The sequence below is a fragment of the Perognathus longimembris genome, chromosome 10 (assembly GCF_023159225.1).
Source record: "Perognathus longimembris pacificus isolate PPM17 chromosome 10, ASM2315922v1, whole genome shotgun sequence".
Taxonomy (NCBI): Eukaryota; Metazoa; Chordata; class Mammalia; order Rodentia; family Heteromyidae; genus Perognathus; species Perognathus longimembris.
The window spans coordinates 37177569-37198796 of NC_063170.1; the positions used below are offsets into that span (position 1 = coordinate 37177569).

Below are 21228 nucleotides of genomic sequence, written 5' to 3' on the forward strand. Positions count from 1 at the left end.
ACAAGTTGGGCATTGAGGTGATGTTTAGTAAATGCCTCGAAGTGAAACAAAGGTTGAATGTGCTCACAGTAGCTTATGAGTGGAAGAGTCAGAAATGGAACTCAAATATATTCTCAAAATATGAACTTTTTTCTCTTATACTTGCTTATTTGTTTATTTTTTATTAGTTTGTTTATCCAGATTCTTGCTATGTACCCCAGGCTGGCATTGAACTTGGGATCCTCCTACTTCCACCTATCAAGTGGAACTACTACATTCTTGTTTGTTTGTGTTAAGTGGAACTACTACATTTTTGTTTGTTTATGTTCACTTATTTCTGGCATTGGGGTTGAACCCAGACTTTTGAGTTGTGTCCTTAGCCCAAATCTGAATTTTTAATTTAAGGGCAAATATAAGGAGTCTGTTAACAATGTGCACTATACACACATCTTCTTTCTGTTCAAATATCTTGAATTACATGCTAACTCTGGAGTTAATAAAACAATGTTCCAGAGCCCTAAACTTCTACTGATAAAGTGGAAGATCTACTTCATGAACTCATTATTCCCAATGAAGAACTTTTCTAGTTCTTTAAAAAACAACTGTTGAGTCATCTATTCCAGAATGTTTCTGGGGATAACTGTTGAATATTTTCCAGAACTTCAATTTGGCTCCTAAACCCTACCCAAAAAGGTGGCAATTCTGATTTTTTAAGAACTCTCTCGCTGTAAATTGTTAATGGGCTAAAAAGTATGCTCTGGCTATGTATCTAGGGCCTTTTGTGCTCTGTGGGTGTAAATAGACCTTGCGACTCTTCTCTCAGTTACTTTTTTGAATGGATACATCTTTAATGTAATGTTTTTTAAAAATATCCTCATAGTAACTGACATTTCAGCTATTAAATATAAAAAGTCAGACAATAAAACATCTTTATTTATCTACAAAGCAGAGAAGAACTTCTTTTTTTTTTTTTTTTTTTTTGCCAGTCCTGGGCCTTGGACTCAGGGCCTGAGCACTGTCCCTGGCTTCCCTTTTTGCTCAAGGCTAGCATTCTGCCACTTGAGCCACAGCGCCACTTCTGGCTGTTTTCTGTATATGTGGTGCTGGGGAATCGAACCCAGGGCCTCATGTATACGAGGCAAGCTCTCTTGCCACTAGGCCATATCCCCAGCCCAGAGAAGAACTTCTAATTGCCCTTTAGTCTGGAACATTGTTCTGTTAACCCCAGAGTTAGCGTGTAATTCAGGGTATTTGTTTGATTTTAGCAGAATGATAAGCTCTGTAATCTAGTGTATGGTTATTTCAAGAGCATGTTAAGCTTTAAAATGTGTAATTTCAGGGCTCAGTACTTGCTTAATATGCACGAACTCCTGGATTTGATTCCAAGCAGCACAAAAACATATACTAGTGTATATGCTTCATCCCTCTCCTCCAGTAATTCAGCTTTGGAAACATGGGGTAGAGAATGACTGTTCTGAATATTTGTTTTTCTTAATTCCTAGTTATGATCAATGGAAAATATTGCTGTCCAAAGATATACTTCAATCACCGTTGCTTCTCAGGGCCATATCTTAACAAAGGAAGAATTGCTGAACTGCCTCAATGTGTAGGACCTGGAAACTGTGTTCTGGTTCTTAGAGAGGTAAGGTTCTGACCCAAAGCATAAGAACTTGGAATTTCACAGTAGTCTTCTACAGATGGGCCAGTTATAGGTTTTTATCAAACATGACTAACTTTTGTCATGTTGAGTGCTCTCTTATCCCTGGAAAATGCTTTCCAAAACCTCAGTGGGTGCCTGAAAATATGGATAGTACCAAATCCTATATGTACTATCTTGCCTATACAGACATATGTATTGTATTAATCTGGTTTTTGATGGTATAGTGAAATATCTAAGACAAGCTGGTATGAAGAAAAAAGGTTTATTTAGCTCATAGTTTCTGGAATCTGAAAGTTCAAGATCAGGTGAGGTGGTCTGCCTCATTGGTAGACCTACCAATTGGTTTCTGTTGAGGGTCTTCTTGTGGCCGTGTCATATTATTGTTCAAAAGTATCTATGAGAAAGAGATGGTATTACCAAAAAGAAGGCCAGAATGACAGGAGTTCCACAGACACTTCTGAGAGCATGTTCTTAGTTGGCCTAAGGACATCTCAGTGGACACCTCTCTTGAAGTTCCCATAACCCCCTATGTGTACCACTCTGGGGACCAATTTTCTGACACATGGAGTTTTGAGGGACATACTCAAACTACAACCAAATTATAGAACTTCTGTCTAATTTAAAAATAACTCCTAATAACAACACAAAAGAATGAGAATAACACACCAGTATGGTCTCAATATGTGCTAAATTCATCCTTCCAGTTTTGATAGTGAGAGATTTAGGAATTATATCTGTCTGGTGAGATGAAGTGAGGTAAATGACTTGGGCATTCTCGTGTGGCATTTGGCTACTGTTAAGGGTTACATGAACCACTAGTGTTACTATACTATAATAGTAAATTTTATATCCAACACAGCTACTTAGTGAGTAAAAGGTGGGTAATATAAACTGCATCAGTATGCTGGACAAAATGATAAGTCATATTTCAGGCAAGAAAATGGAAGATTTCATCATGCTACTCAATGTGCAATTTAACACTTAGGAATTATTTATTTCTGATGAATTAATTTATTATTTCTAGGATTTTTCCATTTAGTGTTTTTGGACCACTGTGGAACGTAGATAACTGAAATTCTGAATGTAGTCACAGATAAGGGGAAGGGGTTTACTTTACTGGCAACTGAATTGGGCATTTTTTTTTCTACGTTCTAGGGAACATTCATCTAAATAATTCTTCACTTAGCAGGTTCACCTTTATCAGTTTGAAAAGTGTTCTGTCAGAGACCTCACAAGAATTGCAAGTGTGAATCATGAGAATTTGAACATAGTGGTACATGCCAGTAATCTCGGCTACTTAGGAGACAGACAGGGTTGTGAGTTTGAGGGTAAAGGTAGTGAGATCCTATCTCAGAAACAAAAGGGCTGGGAGCATAGTTCAAGTAGGCACCAGTCTGTGGGTTCAATACCCAGTACCACACATAAAAAAAGAAAATGTGAACTGTGAATGGTATGGCATTAATTTGGGATTCATAGTTTTATGTCCCTCCCAAACAGTATGTTGTGCTGTGAGTAATGGATGTGGTCAACAGTTTTCTGTGTACACCATGGCTGGGAAAGCATTTGGAAATATGTGCTATTTTGAAATTCATGGTGCCTCAATTTTCCTGGGCTCATATTTTGAATATTTAAGAGGATTACAGTTACTGGGTTTTTTTTTTCAACTTTGAAGAACTTCCATATTGTTTGGTATTACTTTGTTAACATTTCTTTACTCATATAACTATAGTTAGTCCCCAAAATCAACTTAACAAAAGGGTGCCATGATTCTAATGGTCTCCTTTTCTCCTCCCAACCCATGTTTCTATTTTAAAATTGAGCTCAGGTCCTCACGTTACTTATCAATGCGGCCTATAAACCCAGTCGTGTTCTCCGGGAGCTTCAGCTAGACAAAGATTCTGTGTGGCATGGATGTGGGGAAGTCTTAAAAGCCAAGTGAGTATATTGCTTTGCTCTTTACTCTTGTTGATCTTTTGCAGGTAATAGAATCAATTATGCAGATAATATCAGAAAATTTATGCTGTGATGAAAGATTAGGCTAATCTTTTTCAGTTTACATTCTGTTGTGCATCCATCCATTTGTGAAATATGGTATACATGAAATATAAGAAATACGGGGCCAGGCACGATGGCTCCTACCTCTAATCTCAGCTACTTGGGAAGCAAAGATCAGGAGAATTATGGTTTGAGGCCAGCCTGGACAAAAGCAGGGACCCTATCTGACAAAAATAAATGAAGAAAGAAGGGATCGAGGTATGGCTCAAGTGGTTGCCTAGGAATCAGGAAACCCTGAGTTCAAATTGCAGTACCATCAATAAACAAATAAAAGAAATATTACTTCAAAAGACATAAAAATTCTAGCACATTTTTTTTGGCTTGTTCTGGATCTTGAACTCGGGGCCTGGGCCCTATCCCTGGGCTTTTATGATCAAAGCTAGTGCTCTACCACTTGAGCCACAGTTCTACTTCCGACTTTTTGGTGGTTAACTGTAGATAAGTTTCAGCTTGGAGATAAGCCAGCTTGGGCTGGCTTTGAACTGTGATCCTCAGATCTTAACCTCCTAAATAGTAGGATTATAAGTGTGAGCTACTGGCACCTGTCATAGATTTTTTTTTTTTTTTTTTTGCCAGTCCTAGGCCGTGAACTCAGGGCCTGAGCACTGTCCCTGGCTTCTTTTTGCTCAAGGCTAGCACTCTGCCACTTGAGCCACAGTGCCACTTCTGGCCGTTTTCTGTATATGTGGTGCTGGGGAATCGAACCCAGGGCCTCATGTATATGAGGCAAGCACTCTTGCCACTAGGCCATATTCCCAGCCCCATAGATTTTTTTTTTCTTTGCCAGTTCTTTGACTTATACTTAGCGCCTGAGCACTGTCCCTGGCTTCTTTTTGCTCAAGGCTAGCACTCTACCTCTTGAGCCACAGCACCACTTCCAGCCTTTTCTGTTTATGTGGTGCTGAGGAATCGAACCCAGGACTTCATGCATGCTAGGGAAGCACTCTACTGCTAAGCCACATTCCCAACCCCAGAAAAAAATTTTAAATGGATGTAAGAGACATAGAAATTACTCTTCAAAGTGCTTTTTTGACTTGATCCTTTTTATGGATAGATGGCAGGTTATACTATCCTAGAATAACAGATACTCCAAAGACCACTACCAGAATAAAGGATAAAAAGCCACTTTTTTTTCTGGCACATAAATGAACAAGCTTTTAATACAGCTCAGTTATGTAAAATACTGTACACTGTAAAAGGTCTAGAAAACTAGAGCTTCAAGTCATGTTTTAAAAAAGACATTAAGCTTAATGAAAAACCAAGTAGAGTACAAAACTGCAACAAGAGACTGCTTGATGCCATGACTTCCAGCTCCCCAAGTCCTTCCTGCAGATCCTCAGTGTTGTCTGGAGGCATCCCATTGATCTGTGGTTTGCACGCATGTCCAGCCTGGGGGTGGGTGGGAACTGCACTGGGTTCTGATGTCACGTAGGTGTTCTTGAATTGAACCAGGTAGCAGATATCAAGAACCAGCTGGCATGATGGAGAAGATGAAACACCCCTCCACATCCTACCCCCAAACTTCAGCCTCTGGGTCTTGGACGTTTGCAGGTTAAACACTGTCCACAGGAGGGCCTTACAGCACGGTTTAATGGTGATGCCTAGCAGCTCATGTACTACAGCCTCTGATTTCACTGTGTGCTGCAGACGAACCGTTTAGCTGGCCTTCCCTCACCATCCCTGCTGATCTACCCCTTGTGGAGATCTCGCTTGTCAGCCACTTGAAATATTCTGGAAGGTCAGCATAGTCATTTCCATAGGAGATGACCTTAATCCCCTTGTCTAGCATGTTTTCTTGAAGCTTCTTGAACTCATCAACATCTCCTCTCCAAACCAGCATGAAATGTTCTAAGTCAGATTTATGCTTGACACCCTCCAGGAAGAGGGCCTGGAAAGTGGTGTCATCCACAGTCCAGCCACAACCCAGGAAACGAAAGGATTTGTTTTCATAAAGTTTCTGAATCTCTCTCATAACTTCAGTGTTCCTGAGCACCTTCTGATATCCAGCGGGATGGAGGACAGTGCCACTAGGGTTGGTGTAGATGCCATGGATGTGTAACACACTCAGCTTCCGCTTCTCCTGAGCCCACTCCAAGACCTTTTTTTCATCAGTAAGGTCAAGGGACTCAAGCTGTTTTCCCTGGTCTGCTGCATACAGTTCCAGGAGATTATCAAAATTTGTAGTTAGTACTAGGGCCCCATTTTCTATCAAGTGGAGAACTGACTGCAGTAGCTGTTTTCCAGAATCTTCCATCTTTGACTCTAGGTCATCAAATACTTCATATAAACAGTCTTTGAAAAATGTAGATCGAACATTATGGGACGAGGAGAGAGTTTCTGAATAAGGTCATGGGCAACATGGACAAGATTCTTATCTTCATGGAGACATTTCTGAAACTTTTTGCTTTCCTCATCTTCTAAAAGATCAAAATCAATGGCAGCATCCAACAAAGCCTGAATTAACCCCTTCCAGGATTTCAGGGCTGGAACCTGAGGCGTGACTGCAGCACTGATGCCTGTTCCAATCACCAGCACAAGTTCCCGGGGCTTCTTAGTTTTCAAGCTCGGAAGCAGCTTCCTGGGCTTTTTGGTGGGGGGGGTTCGCCATCACTGAAGAATCCAAAAATCTCGTCTATATCAGAGGCCTGGCTCCCTGTAGAAGCCATCCAGTTTCGCATCCCTTCCAAATGCCACCACTCCAGCTACTTTTCTTTTTATGGTAGTTAGTGAAATTACTATTTGAAAGCTTTCAGTGATCTGATTGGGGCTCAAGGTATCCTTCCCAGGCATGTACAGGCCCTAGGTTCAGTCCTCAGTACTGCAAAATAAGATAGAAAGAAGACTGTGTAACTCCTCTGAACAACTAACAATTTAACAAAATGATGCAAAAGGGTAAAGGGGAAGAGGGCAAATGAATGGAGAGAAAGGACCTGTGAATACAGCCATTATATCAAATGTACATAGGTGAAAATGCAATCAAATAACTTGAAGATATGGATGGGATTGGGAAGATGGGAGAGAATGATGGAAGGGTGATGCTGTTCATGATGCATTATACTGTATTTAATCTGACTTGTTGAGTTAAAACCCTTTTGTACAACTACTTAAAGAACAATATTTTTTTAAACTCACCGAGGAACAGAAAGCAGGGTTTTAAGTTTGCTAATTTAAATAATTCAGTTTTTAATTGTCATAGTTTAAGCTTGTTGTCAGAGTTATCAAATTATAGACACAAAATTTGTGTGTGTGTATGTGTGTGTGTGTGTGTGTGTGTGTGTGTGTGTGCATGCCTGCCTGCACACACATGCAGGTACTGGGACTTGAACTCAGGGGCTGGCCATCTAATTTGTTTTTTTCTCACAAGGCTAGGATTATAGATGTGCTCCACTGGTGCCCAGTTTAGGGCCCAGAATATTCTTAAAAGCAAAAACTATTTTTAAGTGCCAAAGGTATGGCTCAAATGATAGAATACTTACCTAATAAGCACTAAGTTCAAGGCTCTCAGTTCAAACTACAGTGTGTGTGTGTGTGTGTGTGTGTGTGTGTGTGTGTGTGTGTGTATGTGAGAGAGAGAGAGAAAGAGGTCTGGCTGCAACATTTGTCACCCATTGAACACAGGGTTGTATGTATATATGAACGAATAAAATAAAATACTTTGCATATGCATTAATATATTTGTGTTTTGTCTGGGTAATCCCTGGCTCAATGAATTTGACAGCTGATCTTTTCCAATGGCAGATATAAAGGGAAGAGTTATCGAGCTACTGTTGAGATAGTCAAAACAGCAGACCGGGTGTCTGAATTCTGCCGGCAAACCTGTATCAAACTGGAATGCTGTCCTAATCTCTTTGGTCCACGGATGGTTCTGGATACATGTTCTGAGAATTGCTCTGTACTTACAAAGACCAAATATAGTAAGTCATGTTTTTCAAATGTGTTAACTGTATCACCTGACTGTTCTTCATATCCTGGAGATTTGCCAGTCCTGGGGCTTGAACTCAGGTCCTGAGCACTGTCCCTGGGGCCTGCTTCTCAGCGCCACTTCTGGCTTTATCTATATATGTAGTGCTGAGGAATCAAATCCAGGGCTTCATATATACAAGGCAAGTACTCTACCACTAGGCCATATTCCCACCCCTATCCTGGAGATTTTTTTGTCTTTATACAAACATTCTGTAAAGGCATAAGGGCCAGATAATATACTATGGGTCATGTGGTCTCTGTCACATTCTTTCTTGTTTTGTTGTATTTTACTTTTAAATAAATTTTTTTTGCCTGTATTAGGGTTTAAATTCAGGACTTTGCATGGGCTTTATGCCTCCAGCCTGTTTTTGTGTATGTGTGTGTGCCTGTCCTAGGGCTTGGGCACTGCTTTTGAGCTTTTTGCTCAAGGCTAGTGCTCCACCACTTGAGACACAGCTCCATTTCTGGCTTTAGACAACAATCCTCAAGTCTCAGCCTCTTGAGTAGCTAGGATTACAGGCGTTGAGCCACTGTACCTGGACAGGTTGGCCTTCCCCCCTCCACCCCCCAGCCCCCCCCCACCCCGGATCCTGGGGCTTGCAGTCTGGGCCTGGGCACTGTCCCCAAGTTTTTGGGCTCACGGCTAGCACTACCACTTGAGTCACAGCTCCACTTCCGGCTTTTTGTGGTTAATTGGAGATAAGAGGCTCATGGACTTTCCTGCTCCAGATGGCTTCAAACTGCGGTCCTCAGATCTCAGCCTTCTGAGTAGTTAGGATTACAGGTGTAAGCCAGCAGCACCTGGCCAGCTTGGCTTTTTGCTGTTTATTTTGGAGATGGAGTCTAATGAACTTTTTTGTCTGGACTAGCTCCAAACCACAGTCTTCCACATCTCAACTTTGTGAGGATTACAGGTGTGAGTCCAGCTGAGAATTTTTTTTTTTAATGTAAGGACTGGCTGGGTATGGTACCAGCTGAGCTGATAAAGTGGCCTACTAGAGATACATACCAGATAAATCAAGTTGAGCCTGAGCAAAAGGACCAGTAAGAAAAAGTGCTGTTTGTATAGGTACCGGAGGATCCTTCTGAACAGCCAGAGAAAACAAAAGGCAGCAACACAGACAGACAAGTTGGGGGAGGGGAAGAAGGGCATGGTAGCTCAGCTCCAGGCAGAAGTTTGCTGGGTGTCTATGAAGAGCAGTGAAACAGCCCTGATGATAGGGAGATAGAGAAAGCAGGAGAGGGGGAAGTGGCAGTTTCACTGTTCTAACACACTATTTCCTCCTGTTACTCATCATCTTTGTAGGAAAAAATAAACAAGCATGATAAAGTCTACAAATCTTCCAAAGGCCCAAAGTGATAGAAGTGATAGATAGATAGATAGATAGATAGATAGATAGATAGATAGATAGATAGAGATAGATAGATATGTACTTTTATGAACAGTATTTTCCACTTTAGCTCCTCATGATTGCCATTTTCTAAACTAAGAACAGAGTCTAATAAAAGCTAAGAAAATCTCTTCCCATACAAGTTTATAGTTCAGAGAATACAAACAGAAGGTTAGAGAACTGATGGTTCATGCCTATATTCCTATCTACTCAGGAGGTTAAGGATCATAGTTTAAAGCCAGCCCTGCAGAAAAATCTACTATGTCTCCATCTCCAAATAACCAGCAAATATGCTGGGCTTGAGGCACTCTGTCAAATGATAGAATGCCAGGTGTTAGCAAGCCAGCAAGTCAAGTGAGAGCACAAGGCCCTGAGTGCAGGAAAAACTTAAACTTATACATGAGTGAATTCAAATACCAATTAGAAAGTTTGCCTACCAAACATGAGCGTTGGATCATCAACAACTAAATTAAGGGAGCTTGCTAAAAATGTAGATATTTAAACCAGAGACCAATAGATTTGATTACTTATAGCCTCCAGTTTAATAAGCTCTTCGGGTGATTTGCAAGCATCATAGTAGGAGGCAAATATCCCTAAAAGCTTTCGAAGTTAGCATGGTAAATCCTCTTCCAAGTGACATTAGGGCATGTGGGATTGGAGGACAAGTAGGATCAGAATTTTGCTTTTAGCCTTGAGGCTCCAAGTTGGAAATTTCATCCTATACCACAAAACTTGCACACAAAAAAAGACAAACTCAGACTAAAACAAACACTAAAACTTCAAATCTTCCAAAGGCCCAAATAGTATGTGTCTACTCTAATGGACAGTATTTCCCATTTAGCTCCTAACAATTGCCCCATTTTCTAAAGACTGAGTATAAATTTGTCTTTCACAATGATATTGTTGAAATTAGCTTAGATGAATGATAGCTAATAAAATGACATCTTTAATCTTTTTTTTTCAGTACTGAGGTTTTGAACTTTGGTCATTACTCTCTCTCTTTTTACTTTTTATTTTTTGGTGTTCTTACATTTTATTCATAGGCTAGCTTTGGACCACAGTCCTCTTGCCTGTGCTTCCAGTTACCTGGAAGTACAGGTACATACTACCATGCCTGGGTTGCTGGTTGAGACGGTGTCTTGATTTTTGTCTAGGCTTTTCTCAGACATGATCATCCTGACCTCTGTCTTCTCAACAGCTGGGATTATAGACATATGCCACTAACAATGCCCAGTCTAACTATTTTTGCAAAAACAAAAAAAAAAACAAAACAAAAAAAAACCCACCAAACTTGTCAGAACAGGACACAGGTGGCTTAGGAGACTAAGGTCTGGGAATCTCAGTTTGGAACCAGTACAAGCAGATGAATCCAAGAAACTCTTATCTCCAAATAACCAGCAAGAAGCTGGAAGTGAAAGTGTGGCTCAAGTGCTAGAGTGCAAAAAGCCAAAGGAGACTGTGAGGCCCTGATTTCAAGCTCCAGTACTGGCACACACATAAAAAGAAAATTATGAAGCTGGGTGTCAGTGGCTCTCGTTTGTAATGCTAGCTATACAGGAGGCTGAGATCTGAGGATTTCTAGCCCAGGCAGGAAAGTCCATGAGATTCTTATTTCCAATAAACCACTCAGAAAAAGCCGGAAGTGACGCCGTGGCTCAAGATCACTAGCCTTGGACACAAAGAAGCCAAGGGACAGCACCCAGGCTCTGAGTTCAAGCCCCAGGTCTGGCAAAAAAATAAAATAAATGAAAAAGAAAGGAAGGAAATTATATTTAATTTTTATATTACTTTAGTATATAACCCAGTGCTTCCTTTCCTTTCCCTTTCCCTATTTCTTTTTCTTCCCTCTCTCCCTTCATCTTTCCCTCTTCTCTCTCCCCCTCCTTCCCTCTGCCTTCCCTTCCCTTCCCCCTTCCTTTCTCTTTTCTTCCTTCTTTTCTTCCTTCCCTGCCTCCCACCCTCCCTTCCATAGAGGCAAAACTAATCTGTGATGGAATTTAGAATAGTGGATGCTCTGGGAGAGGAATGACTGGGAAGGGAAGGAATTGATGGAGATACTCTTAGCTTGATGGGGGTGGGGGAGAGGGGCTACTCAGGTTTTTGCATTTGTTAGTACTAAGTAAATTTTACACCTCTGCTTATTTCACTGTATGGAATTGAAACCTCAATCAAATACAGTATTACTTATTTTCTGCTATGCTAATAGAATCGTGCAGATTTGAGGTGTACAATAGTGAAACAACTTTGTTTTTCTTTGTCATCCACATTTAGCACACTATTATGGAAGGAAGAAAAATAAAAGAATTGGGAGGCCACCTGGTGGGCATAGTAACTTAGCTTGTGCCCTGAAAAAAGCCAGTAAGAAGAGAAAGAGGCGGAAAAATGTTTTTGTTCATAAGAAGAAACGCTGCTCTGCATCTGTTGATAATACCCCAGTGGGCTCACCCCAGGTATGGGATCCCTAATGCACCTGTTATGTGTGCAAGCCAAGCAACCACTGCTTTACAGTGTGAACACATAATACTTGCAGGTGTTTCTGATTCAGATCTCTAGCTAGTAGAAGATGGTTTTGTGGCCTAGGAACTTGTTTGAATTTCAATAACCCCTTTCTCCTTTTCCTGTAGGGAAGTGGGGGTGAAGATGAAGATGATGCAGATGAGGGGGATGAAGATTCTTTAAGTGAGGGAAGTACATCTGAGCAGCAGGATGAACTACAGGAAGAGTCAGAAATGTCAGAAAAAAAGTCGTGCTCCTCTTCTCCCACCCAAAGTGAGATGTCTGCTTCACTGCCCTCGGACAGACAAATGAGAAAAAGAGAGCTTCCCGCTTTTTCATTTTCTGATGATGAAAATAGACCTCCTTCACCAAAGGTACCATATTAAAAACAGCTTATCTGCCCTCCTCCTTTGTAATTTTTCTATAGAATCCAGTTGCCACTTCTTTCAGGACAAGTTTATAAAAAATTTCTAGGGACTCTTAAAATGATTACAAAAGTAATGACTTACATGTCCTTCAAGGATTATTTAAAAGACAACTATTTATGTGGAAAAAGTTTGTCGGAAAAATTACTGGGTTTAAGTTTAATAAAAAGTTTCAGCTAGGCACTAGTGTCTCACTCCTGTAATCTTAGCTACTCAGGAAGCTGAGATCTGAAGTACAAAGCTAGCCTAAGCAGGAAAGTTTGTGAGACTTTTATCTTCAATTAAATTGCAAAAAGCTGTAAGTGCAGCTATGATTCAAGTAAGTAGAGTTCTAGCCTTGAACATAAAAACTCAGGGACAGCACCCACCCAGGCCCTGAGTTCAAGTCCTAGGATAAATAAATTTAATTGCTTATTTACAGCCTCTCAGTTTAGAGAAAACTGCTTTGAATATTTTCCATGATATGTATGCTTTTTTAGAAATAAATTATCCCTTTGATTCTGTTTAATGCATTTTGTTTTGTTTGGGTTGTGTGTGTGTGTGTGTGTGTGTGTGTGTGTGTTGTTTTGTTTTTTGCTTTTTAAAAAATTTTTGTCAGTCGTAGGACCTGAACTCTGGGCCTGGCACTGTCCCTGAGCTCTTTAGCTCAAGGCTAGCACTCTACCACTTGAGACACAGTGCCACTTCTGATTTTCTAGTGGTTAATTGGAGATAAAAGTTTCACGGACTTTTCTGCCTGGGCTGGCTTTGAAGCGCAGTCCTCAGATCTCAGCCTCCTGAGAAGCTAGCACTACAGGTGTGAATCACCGTTGCCCAGCTGTTCAATGTATTTAATACATACATTCATATATATGCATATTATATACTAAATACTCTGTTACTATTTTTAAAGTGGATTACTTTTGACAATGTTCCATGAGCAGGAGCAGCTCAAGGTTTCTTCTGACAATTTGCCCAGGCCTTCTCTTATTGGAAATTCCATCCCATTCACTTTAGTACCTTGCCAGAGGCCCAGCTGAAATAAATCAAGAATAAATGGGAGACTTAAAACTATTTTTCTCTGTTAATTTTTCCAAAATTATTTATGCTGTAACTTTGAGACAAATTCTTACTGTTTTATTGTTATAAGAAACAGTAAGTAAATAAGATAAAATGTGTACTGAATTTTTTCTGAATACTTAATGCATGTGGGACTTTGCCATCTTTACTGGAAAAAATTATGCCTTGAGATCATTTAAAATCAGGTCTGTGGGATTATGAATTTATATGTAGAAACTTCTTTTTTTTTTACACTATTTGGTTTGATTTTATTGTGCAAAATGAAGGAAATAAGGATTGAAGTTGCTGAAAAGCTTCACCTGGACAGTAACCCCTTGAAGTGGAGTGTGGCAGACGTTGTGCGGTTCATCAGATCCACTGACTGTGCTCCACTGGCAAGAATATTCCTAGACCAGGTAATTGCCAAGACTCCTGATCTATCATAGCAAACTGTATGAACCATGCATGTACAGGTTTTAGGAAAAATCTTGTAGAAAAGGAAAGTGTTTTCATTTCTTTTTCAGGAGAAGAAAGATAACAAAAAGCTACTTATCTGATTTGCTTGGTGTTCTTTTTTTAATTTTTTGGTACTAAGTTTAAACTTGAAGTCTTGTGCACACACATGCGTGCGCACGCGCTCTCTCGTGCTCTCTCTCTCTCTCTCCCCAGCCACTCTCTCTCCATAGCTGAAGCAAGTACCATAGCAGTCCTATTTACCCTAAGAATTTTGTCCCATTCCCCAAATATCTAAATGATGTGTAATCAAGTGTGCTTTGCTTAACCTTCCTTATCTTTTTTTTAAAATAGTGAGTTGCTTGTACAAAAAAATCTGGCCGGGAATGTGGCTTAGATGTATAATGCATGCCTAGCATGCACGAAGCTCTGGTTTCAATTCCTCAGCACCACATAAACAAAAAAAGCTGGAAGTGGGGCTGTGGCTCAAGAGGTAGAGTGCTAGCCTTGAGCAAAAGAAGGCTCTGAGTTCAAACCCCAGAACTAGCAAAAAAATAAAAAAAGTATCTGTCCTATGTCAGGCTGTAGAGTAGTGAACAACTTTAAAACAGGTTTGCTGAAACACAATCAGTAGGCTGTTGTGGACTAGCAATGTAGTGTGGTGAGAGAGCACTTGCCTAGTATGTTTCAGGGCTTGAGCTTGATTGTTAGCACAAAAACAAACTAGGCCAATTTTGCCAGAGTTAAGGTGAATGAGGACTGACAAAAGTGAATGTGCATTCCATAATTTGCAACTGTACAATTAGCAATTGTACATATAATAATTTGCAAGAAATACATAATTTCATGTATATATCATAATTTGCATTTTCTGCCTTAACAGGAAATTGATGGGCAGGCCTTGTTGCTCCTCACTCTTCCCACTGTTCAAGAATGCATGGACTTAAAATTGGGTCCTGCTATTAAGCTTTGCCATCACATAGAGAGGATCAAGTTTGCATTTTATGAACAGTTTGCCAACTGAATGGGACAACCAAAACAAGTTGGATCTTTGAAGCACAAATGCGGCCAATCCTTCACCCTGCTCTAGAAGTGAAGCTGAAATAGTTCTGAGGCTCTGGGCTCTGCAGCTGTCAGCTTGCTCTCTTTGCACTTTCAGGGAAGGAAGACCCACACTGAGAAAGCAAAAATGGCACAAGTGACTCTTCTGCCAGTGAAAATGTGGATAATGCATGTTCAGCAGGTTGCAGCTTTAAAAAAAAAAAACAGACAAAACAACAACAACAACAACGTTTTGAGAAAATTCCTAACAAGAATAAGCATTTCTAGTGGCGTGGCCTGAAAACAAGATGATGTTGGCACTGGACAGCACCATTTTGGTTGTTTTCTTTCTGTTCTTCCCAACTATAGATTGAACTTTGTTCTCTACTTTCTCTTTCTTGAAAAGAGAGGACATAGCTTTAAGTCAGCACTGATTTGGGACTCTACCTAAAGCACCTCAGTGCTTTACCATCATTGTGTTTTTAAGCTTTTCTAAATTAAAACAGTTAATTTTGGGGATAATTATGTGGCTCTAGGGTTTTGAATGTAAAGTCACACTTGGATCCATTTTCACATCTGTTCTTAGGAGTTCTTTTGTTTACTACCTCTGTTGGTAATTGAGCTTACACCTATGAAAGAGGACTTTTTGTATGATATGATTTTTAAGCTTTTAGAACACTAAAACTATGATAGAAATCAGAGAGGGGTGGGGAAAAACTGTTTGGTTTCTTAAAAAACACATGGGCACTGAGACCAATCCTGAGCTGGCTTGACCCAGAACTCTACAGTCATCATTCTCCACCTTGACCCAGCTCTGGCTTCCTGTGCTCAGTAGCCTCACAATGATTTTTGATATTTCACTTTAATTACTCATTCCCTATTAGTTCTCAGAAGGGCTTAAAGTGGCTTTTGTTTCATGTTTCCTTTTTTCTAGAGTTGTTTGTCTATCTCTGTTTCATTTCTGGAGTTCTTACTTTGGGTGGAAATCATTAGTTATTCCCATGGACTTAAAAGTCCATTTCCCATTTTTTAAAATGTCACTGGGTAGATAATGTAGAAGTACAGCAGATAAAATAGGTCTTTGTGGATGGCACAGAGCATGGATTTTGTGTAGCAGCATCCTTAATATCAGGATGAGAACAGAGAGATGGTTAAGGAGTCTGAAAACCTGCCATGCCATGTTTATACTTCAGGCAGACCTTTAAAGCAACCATAATCTACCATCTAAGGAGACCTACTTAACCCAGTATGTTGATTTTTTTTTAACTCAGCTCAAGTGGACATGAAACTACAGATGAATTTTCATTTATGATTGCATTTCTAGCTATTATAAACTAATAGCACTTGTTTATATTGTTCCAGCCTTGGGGAAGGAGAAAAGACATATATACATATTGCTGCCTTTAAATGGTTTGCTTTGTTGTTTATTTATTTGTTTATTTATTTTTTGATTATCCTAGTCACCTGCAAATTTATAAATGATTCTTACTCAAGAGTCGAAAATGTTTTAAGACTGCAAATTTGATAAATTCTGAACAACTATACAAATATAAGGTAATATTACTACAAATTTAAACTGTGATTTTTTTTCCTTTTCTCTCCCCAACTCTTCTTTTTTTCCTATATTATTATTTTTAATATAATTTTATTGTTATGACATCCTGAAGAGTTATCATTTCGTAAGTCAGGTAATGAGTGCAATCCTTTTTGGACATTGTCACCCTTTCCTTCTCTTTTCCCCAGTTTTCCCCTGACCATCTTTGCCCACAAGTTGCATAATTCATTTTCCACAGTGTCTGTTGAGTACCATGCTTGCATTTGTTCACTGCACTTGTTTTTATAGACATTGGTAAATAACCTGTATTCTGGATTATTTCTTTAGTGGATAATTTATGAGCCACCCCATCTCAAGCCCTTTAATCAGATCATAAAGCATTAACTCTGCTCTACCAGGTGTATCTGGAAAGAAGTTTTATTTAGGTAATAGTCAACATATTTGAGCTTACTCAGAGATATGAGTTTCAAAACTTTTATTCTATATCTGTAGGACAGAAGCATATATACGATGCTAGGGAATAGTTAGTATTAAGCTGGTAGACCTTGGTGGTGGTTATCTTGTTTAATAGAATTTTGTAAGAGCTCAATCATAAAGTCACCGAGGCAAAAGAGGGTCCCTTGAAGAAGAATCATAGAACACAAAATTTCTGGAATTAATGTTTAGAGCCTCACATAAAGATAATTTCCCAAGGACAGCAATATGTTACTTTTTCTATCTTCTAGACTACTCCAAAGACCCCAGGTTTTAGAAAACTAGCTGATTTCCCAGTTAAGGGGGATGAAGCCTTGGAACATGGAATGCATGACTCTGAGTAGCCTCTGATCTGAGGAGGGTTGGAACACAGCAGACTTGTCTAACTGCACTGTGATTGTTTAGGTATCATTTTCTACAAGAGAAAGGCCAACTATAAATGGGCAAGGAAAGGGGCTTCTCTATAAAGATTTCTTTGCACTTTCATATGGGATGTAGTTTATCAGACAATCACATTTAAGAAGAATTATATTCACTTAACCACTACTACTAGATTTTTACATATATAAGAATAATTGGAATTTGGAACAGTTTTTTGTATGCCAATCCCGAGGCTTGAACTCAGGGCCTGGGCACAGTCCCTTAGTTTTTTTGCTCATGGCTGGTGCTCTACCACTTGAACATCTCTACTTACAGCTTTTTACAGAGTCTCACATACTTTTTCTGCCCAGGCTGGCTTTAGAACTCAATTCAGCTCTCAGTCTCCTGAGTAGCTAGGATTACAGGTATGAGCTACCAGCAGCTGGCCTCTTTTATTACTATTGTTATTAGTAATTATTATATTATGATGTAGTTGTACAAAGAAGTTACAGTTCCTTAAGTCAGGTTATAAGTACAATACTTCTTGGTCAGTCACCCCTCTGTCATTCTCACTCATTCTCTCCTTCCTGTCCCTTCAAATTCCTTTTCATTTATTTTTATTTATTTATTTATTTATTTATATTTTTGCTAGTTCTGGGCCTTGAGCTCAGGGTCTGAGCACTGTCCCTGGCTTCTTTTCGCTTTTGTGGCTGTTTTTATATATGTGATGCTGAGGAATTGAACCCAGGGCTTCATGTATAAGAGGCAAGCACTCTTGCCACTAGGCCATATGCCCAGCCCTCTTTTTATTTTTTTTAAGTATAAAACTTGAATTCTACTTACCTCCTAGCCTGTATAGCAGTGGTGGCCCAATTATGGTGAAGCAAACATTTTAAGCTTACTATGTTGGGGTAAAATGGTTGTATGTTAGATGTGTGTATGAACTTTTGTTTTGTTTGAACTATAGGATTGAATTTAGGGCCTTGCACTTGCCAGACTGTTCTTCTGCCACTTGAGCCATTCCACCAATCCCCTTTGTGTTGGTTATTTTTTGAGATTAGGTTCTCACTTGATTAGCCTAGACTCCAGTCCTCATATTTGTGTTTCCCCTTGTCGCTGTGATGACAGGCATGTGCTACTACACATGCCTTGAGAGATTGGTCAAGATGAATCTTGTGAACTTTTGGGGCCCAAGCAGGCCTTGAACCTAGATTGCCCATTCTCTACCTTCCAAGTAGATAGGATTATAGGCTTGAGCTTTCAAGCTTGGTTTTGTTCTTGAGAAAGACCACTCTCTTAAGTTTATGAGATACATAATGTAAATTTACAGCATTTATCTAGATTTCACCTATATTTTCCTGGACAGCATGCCCGAGCACAAGTTTTTCACAATCCACTTTCACCTTGGGTTGGCAAGCTTAGAGAACCTGAAAAGTTGGCCGCCCAACATTACTCTGTAAGCAGCTGTGTCAGTGCACTGGGGAAACCTTTTGCTGTCCAGCCAGTTTGTTCTGACATTTTGAGGTTTTTTTGTTTTTTTTTGTGGGGTTTTGGTGACTACCTTTCTTTATGAACCAGCCTCATCCTTCTCATGTGAAGTGGAGTCTTAAGTGGTTAACACAGGAAATGTATTAATGTGGGCTTTTCCTCTACCTTTAACAGTGCAGGTGGCTTTTAATATCTACAATGTAGATCTATGAGGTCAAGAAAGAGTACTTACCAACCTCTGGGAATGAGGATCTTCTTAACAAGTATTGAATTGTGATAGGGGCAGTCATAGAAAACCAGTTCAGAACTTGGTTTTTATATATCTTCTAAAAGTAAAATTATTCTGTGAGAGAGATATTGGACTACAGCTTCCTAAGAGCATACCTGCTCTCTTTTACTAGTTCAGTCACTAATGTGATACCTGAATACAGTAAAATCTCTAGGCGAGCCAGGTGCCAGTGGCTCACGCCTGTAATTCTAGCTACTCAGGAGGCTGAGATCTGAGGACCGTGATTCAAAGCCAGCCCAGGCAGAAAAGTCCATGAGATTCTTATCTCCAATTAATTACCAGAAAACTGGAAGTGGTGCTGTGACTCAAGTGGTAGAGCACTAGCCTACAGCTGAAGAGCTCAGGGGCAGCACCCAAGCCCAGAGTTAAAGCCTCATGACTGAGCCCCCCCCCCCCCCCAAAAAAAAACCCTCTAGGTCACCTTAGGTCTCTGAACCATTCCTCTCTCAAACCAATGCTGTCTCCAAGGGATAAAACATCAGAGACTGGATGGGAACATTGTGAAAACTGACTGGCACTTAGGATTTACTTAGGCACCTATCACCAAAGATAAATTTAGCACATCCTTTGCTGGTTTAATTGGTTTCCACAGAAGATCTTAGAGTTATTAGGAGCATAGCCTCAAGATTGGAAACACACCCTGGGTTGGTTTTTTGTTTTGTTTTGTTTTTGTTTTTTGCCATCCGTGGGGCTTAGACTCGGGGACTGAGTACTGTCCCTGGCTTCTTTTTGCTCAAGGCTAGCACTCTTGAGCCACAGCGCCACTTCTGGCTTTTTCTGTATATATGGTGCTGAGGAATTGAACCCAGGGCTTCATGTGTATGAGGCAAGCACTCTTGCCACTAGGCCATATTCCCAGCCCCACACCCTGGGTTTTTAATTTGTCCTATATATACTAAGGATGATTTGTAAGTGTCCAAATTCAAAATGTTCTCTTTTATCAGTAGAAATGTCTTGGCCTTATGAAGAAGGCATCTCTAAAAGAAATGAAGCATAAACTTTGGCAGGGAGTCAGGTACTCCCTTTTAAAATTTGAATGTCTTTGGTCCTTGATCCACTGTAAGTAACCATGTGCCATGGCCACAATGCTGTGAGACAGAGAGCTTCCTGCAAAACCAAAAAGAAATAACTCACTGTTTAATATTTTTTCCTTGCCTTCATTCACTTTAAATGATTTGCAGGTGTGTTTTGATGGCTTTGTATGAGAATATGTATAATTGGATATTTTGATTTACCCATAATTACTAATTGACTCACAAGTGTGGCTTAAGGGTTTTAAATTGAAAGCCCAGTCTAAATGTAGTTCCAAGCCCACTCACTTGCAGTGTTTTCCTCACTGCTCTTCCCCAAACACATAGGTAGCCTTGTTTTTAGGGCACTCTACACCTTAGATGAAGGGAGAAATTAATAGGCAATGAGGTTGATTTTCTTACTGGGTGCTGGTGGCTCACACCTGTAATCCTAGCTACTCAGGAGGCTAAGATATGAGGATCACAGTTTGAAGCCAGCCCAGGTAAGGAAAGCCCATGAGATTCTTATCTCCAGTTAACTATCAAAAACAAAACAAACAAACAAAAAAACCCTGAAAGTGGAGCTGTGGCTCAAATAGTAGAACACTAGCCTTGAGCAAAGATGCTCAGGGACAGCATTCAGAACCTGAGTTCAAACCCCAAGACTGGCACAAAAAGAAAGAAAGGATTTTCTTGGTTACAACGTTTACAGATTTTCACAAGAACCAGCAATACTAGGATTGGAGGATTGGTGGATGGAGAGATAAGCCTAAAACTCTTCCATTTTTTTCTGTCTGGTCTGTCCTAGCATGGATGACCTATCATGAAGGACTGTTGTGAAAAAAATAAGCAAGTTATAAATTTACTAGACAAGTTTTCAATAACAGCAGTAAAGCACTGACTAGAGCCATGGAAGGCAGGACTCTGGTAATAGCTGACTTGTGACATGGTGCCACCACTGCTGATGGGATGGTGCCTATTCTCAGGATGTGTGGGAGATCGAGCCTAATTAGGGTTTCTATGTAGTTCATTTAGTCTAATAACTGATACCTAGCATGGCAGAATGGAAGTAGTCATAGAGTTTTGAATGGATATGGGTCATCTTTGGAAGCAAATCAAGTCAAAAAGCAGGCTGACTGAAGGGGATTACAGAGTTTATGCAGAGTCAAAGCTGAGTGGTCTCAGCTCTCTTTGCAAGAATCTCTGGAAAAAGTAGTTTGAATGTTTCTCTTGAGATTTTAAATACTGGTTTCTTTTTCTCTCCCCTCCCTCCTTTTTTGGTTGTGTATTCTCTGAAGACAATCAGAGGCCTGCCAGGGAGGAACTGCTGACCGTTTCCAGCACTATCTTTAAACTTTTTACAATACTAACCCACTGCAGCTGATGCACTTTATTTAATCTATTTTGTATTTTTCTTAAAGCTGTTTGTTTTTCCTCCTAATTTAAAAAGAAAATGATGCACTGAGGATAAAGTATACTTAAGGAGAAATATCCACAAGAATGCCTACTAAAATACTTCTATCAAGCTTGATGGCATACCTTCAAAAGATT

General features: G+C 39.9%; 2 protein-coding genes across 4 annotated transcripts in view; one reads left to right on the plus strand and one right to left on the minus strand.

The window, feature by feature from the left end:
- Window positions 1-17252, plus strand: part of Sfmbt1 (Scm like with four mbt domains 1) — a 128147-nt gene extending 110895 nt beyond the window's left edge. For all 3 annotated transcript variants that reach the window (XM_048355836.1, XM_048355835.1, XM_048355834.1), the window contains 7 exons: window positions 1482-1621; window positions 3465-3574; window positions 7433-7608; window positions 11320-11498; window positions 11673-11918; window positions 13295-13423; window positions 14344-17252. In XM_048355836.1, the coding sequence (XP_048211793.1) occupies window positions 1482-1621; window positions 3465-3574; window positions 7433-7608; window positions 11320-11498; window positions 11673-11918; window positions 13295-13423; window positions 14344-14484 (1121 nt within the window). In that variant the 3' untranslated portion in view covers window positions 14485-17252. The remainder of the gene's footprint in view (window positions 1-1481; window positions 1622-3464; window positions 3575-7432; window positions 7609-11319; window positions 11499-11672; window positions 11919-13294; window positions 13424-14343) is intronic.
- LOC125358593 (protein FAM118B-like) lies at window positions 4837-6371 on the minus strand. Its single transcript, XM_048355837.1, is given in 3 exon segments — window positions 4837-6016; window positions 6019-6292; window positions 6295-6371. Coding segments are annotated over 3 exon segments (1053 nt in total). The 5' UTR covers window positions 6361-6371; the 3' UTR covers window positions 4837-5303.
- Window positions 17253-21228: the final 3976 nt, after the last annotated feature.